The sequence below is a fragment of the Oncorhynchus keta genome, chromosome 10 (assembly GCF_023373465.1).
Source record: "Oncorhynchus keta strain PuntledgeMale-10-30-2019 chromosome 10, Oket_V2, whole genome shotgun sequence".
NCBI lineage: Eukaryota > Metazoa > Chordata > Actinopteri > Salmoniformes > Salmonidae > Oncorhynchus > Oncorhynchus keta.
The window spans coordinates 58,920,879-58,935,520 of NC_068430.1; the positions used below are offsets into that span (position 1 = coordinate 58,920,879).

Here is a 14,642-nt window from a genome sequence, read left to right on the forward strand (position 1 = left end):
GCACTTTCTTCCACTTTAAATGACACTTTTTATGGATATCTTTAAGAAATGGCTTTCTTCTTGCCACTCTTCCATAAAGGCAGATTTGTGCAAACCTCAGCTGTAGATCTCTGCAGTTCATCCAGAGTGATCATGGGCCTCTTGGCTGCATCTCTGATCAGTCTTCTCCTTGTATGAGCTGAAAGTTTATAGGGACGGCCAGGTCTTGGTAGATTTGCAGTGGTCTGATACTCCTTCCATTTCAATATTATCGCTTGCACAGTGCTCCTTGGGATGTTTAAAGCTTGGGAAATCTTTTTGTATCCAAATCCGGCTTTAAACTTCTTCACAACAGTATCTCGGACCTGCCTGGTGTGTTCCTTGTTCTTCATGATGCTCTCTGCGGACCTCTGAGACTATCACAGTGCAGGTGCATTTATACGGAGACTTGATTACACACAGGTGGATTGTATTTATCATCATTAGTCATTTAGGTCAACATTGAATCATTCAGAGATCCTCACTGAACTTCTGGAGAGAGTTTGCTGCACTGAAAGTAAAGGGGCTGAATAATTTTGCACGCCCAATTTTTCAGTTTTTGATTTGTTAAAAAAGTTTGAAATATCCAATAAATGTCGTTCCACTTCATGATTGTGTCCCACTTGTTGTTGATTCTTCACAAAAAAATGAAGCCTGAAATGTGGCAAAAGGTCGCAAAGTTCAAGGGGGCCGAATACTTTCGCAAGGCACTGTATATGAAAATGTGCCTTTTTGAATTTTGCACTAGTAGCAAGTAACCTATGCAATGTTGGCAAACTACATTTATTTACAAAGTGGAACAAAAGTAAACCTTGAATTTGGAGGATAAAAATATCCCACTGGTGGCCAAATTGACCTATTTTAAGAAATGCCATTGGTTGGTGGATATAAAGTCTAAGCTCTTGATAGGAATTTGTTACAGGAAATAGTCACTGGCCAACTTGTCAGGTTAGCTTAGGGATAAATGTGCCAGGTGATCTTATGGGAGCAGCTATACATGTAGCGTTATACCAAGTGCCACGACGTCCGATTTTAAAATGTCTGATGTGGATTTTGAGACAGAGAAAAATATTAAACTGGAGGCTCTATTCAATCGATCACTGAAGCGTTACAGATTGCGCAGGGGTGGCGCCCCCCCTTGGGTTGTGCCGTGGCGGAGCTCTTTGTGGGCTATACTCGGCCTTGTCTCAGGATGGTATGTTGGTGGTTGAAGATATCCCTCTAGTGGTGTGGGGCTGTGCTTTGGCAAAGTGGGTGGGGTTATATCCTGTCTGTTTGGCCCTGTCCGGGGGTATCATTGGATGGGGCCACAGTGTCTCCTGACCCCTCCCGTCTCAGCCTCCAGTATTTATGCTGCAGTAGTTTGTGTCGGGGGGCTAGGGTCAGTCTGTTATATCTGGAGTATTTCTCCTGTCTTATCCGGTGTCCTGTGTGAATTTAATTATGCTCTCTCTAATTCTCTTTCTTTCTTTCTCTCGGAGGACCTAAGCCCTAGGACCATGCCTCAGGACTACCTGGCATGATGACTCCTTGCTGTCCCAAGTCCACCTGGCCATGCTGCTGCTCCAGTTTAAACTGTTCTGCCTGCGGCTATGGAACCCTGACCTGTTCCCCGGACGTGCTACCTGTCCCAGATCTGTTTTCAACTCTCTAGAGACAGCAGGAGCGGTAGAGATACTCTCAATGACATTTACTCCGAGGGTGCTGACTTGTTGCACCCTTGACAACTACTGTGATTATTATTATTATTATTTGACCATGCTGGTCATTTATGAACATTTGAACATCTTGGCCATGTTCTGTTATAACCTCCACCCGGCACAGCCAGCAGAGGACTGGCCACCCCTCATAGCCTGGTTCTTCTCTAGGTTTCTTCCTAGGTTTTGGCCTTTCTAGGGAGTTTTTCCTAGCCACTGTGCTTCTACACCTGAATTGCTTGCTGTTTGGGGTTTTAGGCTGGGTTTATGTACAGCACTTTGATATATCAGCTAATGTTAAAAGGGCTATATAAATAAATTGTATTTGAATGGGAATCCAATATCCTACAAAACCTAACTGGGACAGCATTATGTCAAAAGAGATGGAATCTCTGCTACCACAGGGATCGCTCCTCAATCATGTTCTTATAAACCAACATGAAGGATGAATGCCAATTTTATTGATCAAGGAACAGATAATGACAAATGCTTCACCATACAGACCATTGGACAAAAGTAAAAATTAATAGTACACACAACCTGACAAATCTACAGCCTCAAATGAAACTTTCCTTAGTTGTCTTAGTGAAGGGAAGCAGCATGAATGTTAGTAGAGACTGAAAAGCAAACAAACGTGTGACCATTTGCTGTGTTTATATGTAGCCATACCCTTACTCATGTTTTATAGAAACTGTAGATTATGTACTTCATAACACTACCATAACTTAATAGGGAATTTATGGCTATTTACAAAAACATATATACACTACCATTCAAAAGTTTGGGGTCACTTAGAAATGTCCTTGTTTTTCAAAGAAAAGTCCATTAAAATAACATCAAATTGATCAGAAATACAGTGTAGACATTGTTAATGTTGTAAATGACTATTGTAGCTGGAAACTGTAGATATTCCATTAAAAATCATCTTAGGCGTACCAAGGTCCATTATCAGCAACCATGACTCCTGTTAGTGATAGAATCCTATCAAAGCATGTTTATTTTTCAGATCACATTCTTCTTTTCATAACGTAAATCGTTAGGAACAATGATAAATAAATCCCAATACATGTAACGGCATCGTCACAGCTATCAACATAATACATAATACGGTTCCTTTTGCGATTTACAAAAATATCTCAAAGCCTTTTTTCTTCACTGTAGAATAGTGTTATTGTAAAGTAACTTCATTTCCATTGAGAAATAGACTGTCCATTAGCAAGCAAGCATCTTAAAATATTTATTATATTGTCAGGAAAATGTACTTCCACTGGATAGTTGTTAGTCTTGTGTTAGAGTGCATACAATCATGAACAGAGTGTTAGTGCACACTAACTTAAAAGGGAAACTGAATTTACAGAACAGAATAGACACAGAAAAGCTACAATATCTCCAGCATGTAGCTATGGTTTTCAAACAGGGACAAACCACAATACAATGGTAATTTCAGTGTCTACAGAGGAAACTGTACTGCTAATAACAAGACAACCACGGTACATGTTTTTATTTTCCTACCTGATAGAATGTTACCAATAGCCACAGCTTTCATAGATTAGCTTCATTAACAGATCGAAATGCTTAAAGTTGCAAACTAATACAATGCACACAAAAAAAACAGATGTATTTTTTTTCAAACAAGTACACTTGAGACTTGAACATTTCCTTAAGTCACTGCTCTAGTTCTATTTCTTTGCTGCATGTCAGGCTTGCTGTTGCATGTTCCTGATGCAAATTGGTAAAACATCCTTTTTTTGTTACAACAAATCATTTTGCACAGAGACGATTCGTCCCGTTCCAAAACATGATAATAATAGTAATACAAAAACACAGGTATACAGTGACCTCTAGCAGATCTTCACTATCAGTGCACCTCATTTGTTGGACTAGTCAGTGGGGCCACACGCTGGTCCATTTTTGGTCCCTAGTCTTTTCCATTTGGACCCATCCCTATGGTGTTCACTGATCTGAAGGAACTGGCTATGTTTACGAAGAAATACTTAGAATGCTCCACTTAAAAGTATTAGTCAATGAACGGCAGTGATGGCTCTTCTTAACCAGTGATTTTAGTTCTCTATTTCTCCCTTTGTTCTGTTAACTTTTTTTCTGTTTTGGACTTGCTAATCCAAGTTCATAATTTTAAAAGGCTAAATTAAATAGTCATTAGAAAAGCCTTTTGCAATTATGTTAATTTATTTTACCTTTATTTAACTAGGCAAGTCAGTTAAGAACAAATTCTTATTTTCAATGACAGCGTAGGAACAGTGGGTTAACTGCCTTGTTCAGGGGCAGAACGACAGATTTTTTACGTTGTCAGCTCGGGGATTTGATCTTTCAACCTTTCGGTTACCAGTCCAACGCTCTAACCACTAGGCTACCTGCCGCCAGCTGAAAACGGTTGTCCTGATTTAAAAAAGCAATAAAATGGGCCTTCTTTAGACTAGTTGGGTATCTGGAGCATCAGCATTTGTGGGTTCGATTAGTTTTATTGCTTCTTTAATAGACAAAACACTTTCCAGCTGTGCTAACATAATTGCAAAAGGGTTTTGTAATGATCAATTAGCCTTTTAAAATGATGAACTTGGATTAGCCAAAAACATGCCATTGGAACACAGGAGTGATGGTTGCTGATAATAGGCCTCTGTACGCCCATGTAGATATTCCATAAAGACATCTGCGTTTCCAGCTACAATAGTCATTTACAACATCAACACTGTCTACACAGTATTTCTGATCAATTTGATGTTATTTTAAATGGACTTTTCTTTCAAAAACAAGGAAATTTCTAAGTGACCACAAACTTTTGAATGGTAGTGTATATAGAAATCTAATCATAAACTTTTAGCAAACCATTCCTGATCCCGAATCCTTCTATCAAGGCATGTTTATTTTCATAACTTAAATCCTTAGCAAGTTATAAAATAAAAAGTCAGTTCATGATAAATAAAAAATCACAATACATGTAACGGCATCGTCACAGCTTTCAACATAATACATACATCGGTATCACATCTGGAATAGGCTGTGTCACTGAAAACAGTTCCTTTTGCGATTTACAAAAATATCTCAGGCTTTTTCGTCACTGTAGAATAGTGTTATTGTAAAGTAACTTAATTTCCATTGAGAAATAGACTGTCCATTAGCAAGCAAGCCTCTTAAAATATTTATTATATTGTCAGGAAAATGTACTTCCACTGGATAGTTGTTAGTCTTGTGTTAGAGTGCATACAATCATGAACAGTGTTAGTGCACATTCACTTAAAAAGGGAAACAGATGTTACAGAACAGAGTAGACACAGAAAAGCTACAATATCTCCAGCATGTAGCTATGGTTTTCAAACAGGGACAAACCACAATACAATGGTAATTTCAGTGTCTACAGAGGAAACTGTGCTGCTAATAAGACAACCACGGTACATGTTTTTATTTTCCTACCTGATAGAATGTTACCAATAGCCACAGCTTTCATAGATTAGCTTCATCAACAGATCGAAATGCTTAAAGTTGAAAACAACTATCACAATGTAAAAAAAACAGATTTAAACAAAAATTATTTTTTTTCCAAACAAGTACACCTGAGACTTGAACATTTCCTTAAGTCACTGCTCTAGTTCTATTTCTTTGCTGCATGTCAGGCTTGCTGTTGCATGTTCCTGATGCAAATTGGTAAAACATCATTTTTTTGTTACAACAAGTCATTTTGCACAGAGACGATTCGTCCCGTTCCAAAACATGATAATAATAGTAATACAAAAACACAGGTATACAGTGACCTCTAGCAGATCTTCACTATCAGTGCACCTCATTTGTTGGACTAGTCAGTGGAGCCACACTCTTGGGCCTGGTCCATTTTTGGTCCATTTGGCCAAATCCCTATGGTGTTCACAGATCTGAAAGGACTGGCTAGGTTTATAAAGAAATACTTAGAATGCTCCACTTAAAAGTATTAGGGAGATAGAGCCATCACTACTGTATATTGATATACTTACCCAGTGATTTAATACTTCAGGAAAGTTACATTTAATTCTGCCTAATGTACCTGTTATCCACTTTTTTTCTGTTTTGGACTGGATTATTTCAAATTCATGAAATTGTGGTAATTTAAGATATATATGAAATTATATACATAGTTATACATAGCATTAATTTATTTCTACCCAGTGCCTTTTATGGAAGTATTTGATTGCGTTTTCATGTGTTTTGTGCTTGAAGTGCATTAAGAAAAGAAATTGCACACTGCCTTTGAAATGTCACCACAATTTCCCAGGGTATAACTGTGAACACCAAATGGGGAAGTTGCTATGCGGGCTGAGAAAAGAATCCGAGAGCCAATTTGCATCAGACAGACACCTGGCTGATTGCACTTCCAATCAGAGACACACACTGCACCCAAACTGATGTGACAAAAATAAATGGAAGCATCGCTATTCATTGGTGCTGTATATCTGAACAATTACCTTTCATAGGTATGACTCCTGAAGAGCAAAATACTACATTTTTAATCTACACTTAATTTCTATTCCTTCAGAGAAAGCATAGAAAAACAGCTAATGCATTGGGACTTGGCTTTTCCAGAGATGCATATATCGTACTTCTGACTGGAGGATTTTAAGGGTAGAGAGTACTTGAGGCAAGACCAGTTTCTTCATGTCTCCCAGCTTTTCCCTGGATCTACAACATAGGCTAAACTATTGTACTACTGTGTAAAATGTTGAAGTTCTCCAAGGTGAACAGAACCCAGTTAGAGTCGAAGTTGCCTATTTGAACTATACACCGACAAGAAAATGTGCTTCCTATTTCAGGTGTATATGTTCATATGTTTAAGGTGGTAGAGGTAAAATAAAAAATAAAAGACAAAATAAAAACTGTACAACGTTAGTGGCTGCAAGAGTCACCAAGCCATCCATGACTGACCCTTTGGAAACTGAGATGGACAGGATGGAGGGGAGCAGCAAGACCAGGTGACTGACAGGGCATCACAGGCAGGAGGACAGTAGACAAATGCCATGTCAACACAAGTCACACCAGAAACCCCACAATCCATCTGAGCGGACCCTGGTCTGTTTGGCATGCCATGCCCACTGTAGTCTTTGGAATATCGATGATACAACAGAGGGCCGATGTGATGGACCTGATATCCTCCAACAGTGCCCATTCAGTGACGTGAGACGCATGAAGTAAAAAATAAATAATAATAATACACAAACTTGACAGTGACTGCATCATGTTTTTATACGTCATGTTAAGATGGTGTCTCCAATCACATGACTAGGATGTTCAGTGGCAAAGTGAATATCTTATGACAAACATAAGATATCAAAGAAAAAAGGGGCAAGCAAGTCATTTTGTTCATAAGCTTTGAGAAAGAAGACCTAATGCAGGGTGTTTTGCACATTGACAAGAATGAACCAAGTTTAGTTTGAGTATGAGTCTGTAGACCCATAAAAGTTCAATGGGACCTGTGCTTGGAGCAGGATTTCATTAGAGGCTTTGTAGCCTAATTTTCATGACCTCTCCACCAGTCCTGAGCCACACTGATGGGGATTTAGTAAGGAAACATGGATGAAAAGAAACCCAAACCAGGCACAATTTTGACCCCCTCTTTCAAATAAGAGACAAAGACAGTTGGCATATTTTGGGATATGTACAAAGTCTAGGCTATTGTATGGTTTCTTTCCTGGGACTCCATCTTTTTGGATTGGATGAAAACCAGTGTTGGACTTGTGCTCCATAGAATCTCCATAAAAGTGTAGGACTCCAGTAGATAAATAAATAAAACAAGGGGCGTCAACACCCAGATTCATATCGCGCTGATAGGTGTTCAAAATACACAGAGGGGACTTTGAAGAATCCGCAGAGACAAGCTCCAAATTATACTTAACAAAACCATTCACAATTACACTGTGTGTGTGTGTGTGTGGGGGGGGGGGTGATGTACCTGGCATTTTCTGGTAATGCCAATGTGCAGAGGCACAACTGAAAAAAGGTGGGGGAGCATGGGGGAGGAATGAGTGCAAATTGTTTTAGAATCCAAAGTGAAGTTGGTGGTTTGTTGTTCGTGTCTGGCATTCATCCTCTTCAAAATCCCTCTCTCACCATCTTTCGCTCTTTCCCCTTCTCAGCTGGTAGTGTTACTGGTGGACCTCGTTGGCTATGAGGCTGTCTTCACCGGACTGGAAGTCAGCTTCATTGAGACTATTCCCAGTGTTTATCATCTCCTCATCCTGTGAGGACCCCCGATCTTCCTCCCCACTGCCTGTGCAAGCATCATCCATGATTGGGTCCTGTAAAACCTGGGCAATGTACGTTGGTTGCTAAGGAGAAAAGAAACAAACATTCAATGTTATGAAGGATCTTGCACATCACCATTAATATGTTTATAAATGGCATCGTGAGAAGTTAAAGGTGTTTGAATTTGTACTGATAATTTCAACTTCCACTTGTTTTTGAAAGAATACTCCTTAGCTTTGTATTGCTTCATACTTCATCATAACCCATACATACATACAATGGTTGAGTTCCTGCCTGACTACATTGCAGATCAATGCCAGCTCTTACAAGCCCTGGATAGGTATTTAACATATCAGTTAAACATATCAGATGATATAGCAAAATGATGCCTGACTGCGTAGTCGACACAACCATTGGTTGATGCAATACAATGCCTGTGCATCTAGTCGGGCAGAAAATCGCCCATTCTATGCGAGAAATGTTCACATGTTCAACTGCCAAGAATGTGAACCATTAGTAAATCAGCAAGACACTGCTGTTTGTTTACATTGAATATGATCAGAATGACTAGTGAACAAGCAACTTCAAAGTTCTTTATTTTTCTCTTATTCTTTCTTCTCTTTTTCTCTATTACAGATATTATAATTGACATTAAGACCTATTTAAAAGGGCTGCTGACTCCAAACCATCACTGGGACAGGGAATACACAGGGAGCAAATTGTCAAAAGTCTATAATAATGATGGATTGGATTTGTATAGCCCCTTTCAACCAACTTCGGTACTCAAAGCGCTTTAGATCATAAGGGGGAAACTCACCTCATCCACCACCAATGTGTGGCACCCACCTGGGTAATGCACAGCAACTATTTTGTGCCAGAACCCTCACCACACATCAGCTAGCATGGTGGAGAGGTGAGGAGTGAAATATGCCAATTAGGGGATGATTAGTTGGCCATGATGGAACTTAGCCAGGACACCCCTACTCTTGCGATAAGTGCTGTGGGACTTTTAACAACCACAGATTTAGGACACCCATTTAAAGTCCCATCTGAAAGATGCTAGCCTAAGCAGTGCAATGTCCCCTTCACTGCCCTGGGGTATTGGGATTTGATCTTAAGACCCGAGGTGAAGTGTCCCATACTGGCCCTCCAACACCTCTTCCAGTAGCATCTAGTCTCCCATCCAGGGCCGACCCTGCTTAGCTTCAGAAGCAAGACAGAAGTGGGGTGCAGAGTGGTATGCTGCTGGTGAAAAGCTGACAGGGAGATGGTACGTAGTTGCATTGACAAGCAGACAAACATTTATATACAGCCAAGTCGGGCATCAGAACCCGACTCGTCAGAATTTCCACTATAACACAAGCAATTTAGCACTTGCAAACATAGCGTGATAGCAGGTCGAGCTGGTGATTTTCATGTCATTTCAAATTAAAGGAACATTTCATATTCATCATTTTCAGCACCTCCCCAACATCAGCATATATAATAATATATTCTACTTAGCTGACGCTTTTATCCAAAGCAACTTAGTCATGTGTGCATACATTTTACGTATGTGTGCTCTTGGGAAACGAACCCACATGAAAATGTTGTGTATCTATGTTTCGTACTCAAAAAGATAAAGAGGAAGAAAAGTATTTCCGATGACATGATCCGAAAACACTTGACATGGGCCGTGTTCGGGAGCATCAAAACCGTGATGCCTCATTGTGACTGACTGATCTACAAATAATATTGAGTAGTTATTTATGATGCAAGCTGATTTGTAGATCAGTCAAGCTCGACTTGCTTTTGAAAGTCGGCTGCAATGTCGAAGTACTGTATAGCTTCATAAAATATTAAAGCTATAACTTTGATCTCACAGACGGTTCGTCCTTGCACCGATAGCTCGGTCTATGAATTTGAGTGGTTACATTTCTCCAGTCTCATCTTTTTTTCATTTTCCCAAACAATGGCGGGTGGCTGCTTTGTTGTTTTTTTGAATCCCAGATTTGGACCAAAGTCAGATTGTTTGTCAAGGGAGCAAACAAACACACATCGTTGGAACACTAGACAAAATTACGCATTGCGATAACGTTGGGCCAATCTCACTGTGCCATCTGGACAATTCCATTCTAGTCCCCCACAATTCAACAGCTTGGAATACTAACATTTTTTTTTATCTGCTTACCTGAGACTTATTAGAAGGAGAGGAGAAGGTGCGGAGTGGAGGGCGACCATTTTCAACCACGTCAACATCCGTTTCCTTGGTGTCAATCTGTTTAAGACCAGAGGAGGGAAGAAAAGGGGGAAAGAAGGGGAAAGAGCTGTCAGAGATTATCCTCTATGGTACTACTTGTCCTAAGTCTGCTACCTGAATTGAAGGACTGGACACTTGGCGTGTTGGTGAGCCGTACCTTGAGCACAGTGACCCGTACCTTGTAGTTGTGAGCGCTGAGGTACTTGAAGTGGCCGAAGCAGACGTGCGACAGGCATACCACAATGGTGATGATTAGGACCACCAAAGTGAACATGGACGTGGGGGTTACAAAGCCTGGGTTTTTTAAAAAGTGCAAAGAGATGATAATTTACTTTAATTTACTGTCATTTAATTTGTTTCACTTCAGGACTCACCCTCTGAAAAAGGTGGTAAGTGTAAGGTACTAACACATTACTAACACATTGTATATAGACTTATTTTTCTATTGTATTATTGACTGTATGTTTGTTTTACTCCATGTGTAACTCTGTGTTGTTGTATGAATAAATACACATTTAAACAATCCAAATTACCACTAATTCAGGAAAGAAAAAGATCCCCCCCCCAGCCCCTTACCTGTGCGCATGGTGGAAAAGAATAGCAGCCAAAAGAGACAGAGGATGGGAGCTGCCACCACCTGATTGACAGCACCGGAGTGGATTTTCTTGTCCAGTTTCGAGGGAAGGTAAGCATAATACATGTTGTATCTATCCACCAGGTGCTTCAGCAGCATGTACATCAGACCTAGAAAGAGGGAGAATTTTCTTTGTTTGAGAAGTGTTGTTTAAATGGTATAACTACTGAACATGCACCTCCCCCCCACCCATTTTAGGTATTTGCTGGAGACAACTGACATCAAATCAAATTGTATTTGTCACGTGCCGAAAAGGTGTAGACCTTACAGTGAAATGTTTACTTACAAGTCCTTAACCAACAATGCCGTTTTAAGAAAATACCTAATAAAAAAAGTAAGAGATAAGAAAACAAATAATCAAATAGCAGCAGTAAATGACAATAGCGGGGCTATATACAGGGGGTACCGGTTCAGAGTCTGTGTCAATGTCAATGTGTGGGGGCACCGGTGTCGCGGTAATTCTGTACATGAAAGTAGGGTTATTAAAATGGTATGCATGGAGTCTGAACATTTTTAGGACCTTCCTCTGACACCGCCTGGTATAGAGGTCCTGGACGGCAGGAAGCTTGGCCCCGGTGATGTACGGGGCCGTACGCACTACCCTCTGTAGTGCCTTATGCTCGGAGGCCTAGCAATTGCCATACCAGGCAGTGATGTAACCCTTCAGGATGCTCTCGATGTGCAGCTGTAAAACCTTTTGAGGATCTGAGGACCCATGCCAAAGATAAGTCTGTGCTTGCTCTTTGGGGATTACACCTGGGTTGCTACAGTTTAAATTCCTGATTTGAAGGGGTTACAAGTATTTACTAAATTAATAAATGTGTGTTCACTTTTGTCCAAAAAGCAAATGTTCCCATTCTTACTAAAGTAGACAAGGGTATATACATCTAAATAAATCACTGACAGTGTCACCAGCAAAGCACCCCTACACCATCACACCTCCTCCTCCATGCTTCACGGTGGAAACCAGACATGTGGAAGTCATCTGTTCATCTACTCTGCGTCTCACAAAGACACTGGTTGGAACCAAAAATGTCAAATTTAGAATCATCAGACCAAAGGACAAATTTCCACCGGTCTAATGTCCATTGCTCGTGTTTCTTGGCCCAAGTAAATCTCTTCTTTTTGGTGTCCTTTAGTAGTGATTTCTTTAAAGCAATTCGACCATGCAGGCCTGACTCACGCAGTCTCCTCTGAACAGTTGATGTTGAGATGTGTGTTACTTGAACTCTGTGAAGCATTTCTTTGGGCAGCAATCTGAGGCTAGTAACTAATGAACTTATACTCTGCAGCAGAGCTGTAACTCTGGGTCTTCCTTTCCTGTGACGGTCCTCATGAGAGCAAGTTTCATCATAGCGCTTGACGGTTTTTGCGACTGCACTTGAAGAAACTTTGAAAGTTCTTGAAAATGTTCCACATTGACTGACCTTCATGTCTTAAACTAATGATGGACTGTCGCTTCTCATTGCTTATTTGAGATGTTCTTGCCATTATATGGACTTGGTCTTTTACCAAATAGGGTAAAGTCTTCTGTATACCACCCCTACCTTGTCACAACACAAGCGATTGGCTCAAACACATTAAATTCTGTTGTTTGGTGCTTTCCCAGGTAAGGGGGCAGTAGCTCTTCAGCTGCATCAGAATCACAACTGTCAGTGTTCATGCTAGCTGGGCAAACAACAAATGTAGAATTACTGATGCTAGCTTTGGATGTGCTCATGAAGCAGAACAACTTGTGTTGTCGACAGGTGCAGGTGTAGTACTGCTGGTATGTCCCGCACATTGAATATAGTTGCGGAGAGTTGGTACGTGGTGAGCTGGTATGTCTATGTATGGACTTACTTTTTTTTAACCATTTATCCATTTGAGCAAACAGAATGAGCAGCAGCTATGTTTGGCTAATTCCTACGAGAGAGTAACGGTTAATGTGATTGGATGTTAATTATTTTACTAGGCGACCTGTATATGACATTGTGTTGTTATTTGCTGAACACTAGATGGTTTAATATGATTGAACGGGCTCTCGCTTCTGGTTTCAAGCACCCGACTTGTACCTATACAGTGCTTTAACATAGTGATGTATTAATACTGTATGTACACACCAGGAGTGGGTCAGCCTGTTCTAGGCATAACACAGAGTTTAATTTTCCATAATTTCCTTGGTGATTCATTCTGACGCATACAAAGAACTGCCAATAGGTGGCCCAAGAGAGGGGAGAGTAGTCTTCTCTCTTCCCCTATTCAATCTCTCCCCACTCTCTCCCTCTTACCCCTTTCCTCTCTAGGGAGAGGCGGGCTGACTCACCAAAGGGGACGATGATTGGACAGGTGATGCTGTATGTCATAACTACAGTGAAGACGGACATCATCCAGGCGTAGGCCGCTCCAAACTGGAATTCAAACGCTTGATGCTGTAGACACGAAAACATTCAGCATTGAAAAGTCAATTGAACTTGAGCAAGCCAGCGGCAATATATTCCTTAAGGACTCTTACCCTCTTTACGTTGCGCCTCTCTGCAGAGGAACGGGCCAGGGACAGTCGGATCATATACATGAGCAAGCCTGGAATCCGCAGCAGGTCCATGGCGTTACCGATAAACGCTGAGGCGATGACATAGTTGACAAAGAAGGCTCCGTTGTCAGGGAGGAAGACACACCTTATACAGGGGGAGAAACCACCAGTGTGATTAGATAGCATTTACCATAGTACTGTAAATACATTTCACTGGTATTTACGAGTAATGGCCTGACAAATCACACAGTAACTATGCTTTGGTTTCATTGAGAGAAACGCTGTTATGTACCAGGTAATTAGCAATTGTGTTGAAAGTACAGTACCAGGACGTACTACATATTTTCCCCACAATACCAGGCAAATACCAGCTGTAACAGCAATGGATCTCTTCTATAAAAATAGAAATACTTACTCAAATCTGACAGTGGCATCAGCAAGGAATTTCTTATCAAACAGCCAGCGGAAGAAGACATCCAAACTGTATTAAAAGCAACAACAACAAAAAATGAAATCAAATTAGCTTCCCTGGGCAGGTCATAATTTGGTTGATATCCGAAGGCAGATATTGGTTGATTATTCATGTGCCATTTATTTGATAAACTAATTTGGCAAAAACAATCGATCTCTCCAGGGCATTTTGGGCCAAGGTGGACTTGCACAGCCAGGCACTGTAACTTCCTACCTAGGGCCAAGGGAAACTACTGTACTTCACCTGCTGATTTCTAGAGCTAAACCTCAATCTCTTTCCAGGTGCCAGGCATAAGATATGCCCCTACATTTACGATTTCATGTAGTTATATTTCAAAAAGTCTTCTATGATGGCGCTTGTAACGGCAGGGTAGTGGGTTCGATTCCCGGGACCACCCATACGTAGAATGTATGCACACATGACTGTAAGTCGCTTTGGATAAAAGCGTCTGCTAAATGGCATATATTATTATTATTATTAAAAGGTTAGGTTAGGTTTTTGGGGTTATTAATGACATTGTCCAAACTTTTTAGCCAGTAGTTCTGAAAGTAGCGCTCATGAGCCATAAATGGATCCCCGAAAATAGCGTACTAAGTCACATAAGTACAGATATGTGCACTGACCCACGTGGGGGAAAATTCTGGGAAAATGGCACAGCAGAGTTTCCAGAAAAACAGTCGCTTTCATACTAGGGATTTCGTGGCTAATTGAGGGAAGACAGTAATTCTGCTCATCGATTATGCATAAACTACACATTGACACATCCAAAGTGGTAGGTTGAAAAAATAATTAGTAGATGCCCAAGTTCTAGAGCATGTCTTTAAGGGATTTCATAAGGGATATTA

General features: G+C 40.6%; 1 protein-coding gene across 5 annotated transcripts in view; it reads right to left on the reverse strand.

Moving 5' to 3' along the window:
• Window positions 1-2,156: 2,156 nt before the first annotated feature.
• LOC118389061 (CSC1-like protein 2) overlaps window positions 2,157-14,642 on the reverse strand; it is a 91,016-nt gene continuing 78,530 nt past the window's right edge. For 4 of the 5 annotated variants that reach the window (XM_035778782.2, XM_035778783.2, XM_035778780.2 and 1 more), the window contains 7 exons: window positions 13,741-13,806; window positions 13,308-13,470; window positions 13,119-13,224; window positions 10,756-10,923; window positions 10,337-10,473; window positions 10,111-10,197; window positions 2,157-8,023 (listed from right to left, as the gene is read on the reverse strand). In XM_035778782.2, the coding sequence (XP_035634675.1) occupies window positions 7,841-8,023; window positions 10,111-10,197; window positions 10,337-10,473; window positions 10,756-10,923; window positions 13,119-13,224; window positions 13,308-13,470; window positions 13,741-13,806 (910 nt within the window). In that variant the 3' untranslated portion in view covers window positions 2,157-7,840. The remainder of the gene's footprint in view (window positions 8,024-10,110; window positions 10,198-10,336; window positions 10,474-10,755; window positions 10,924-13,118; window positions 13,225-13,307; window positions 13,471-13,740; window positions 13,807-14,642) is intronic. The other variant, XM_035778781.2, reaches the window with a different exon arrangement.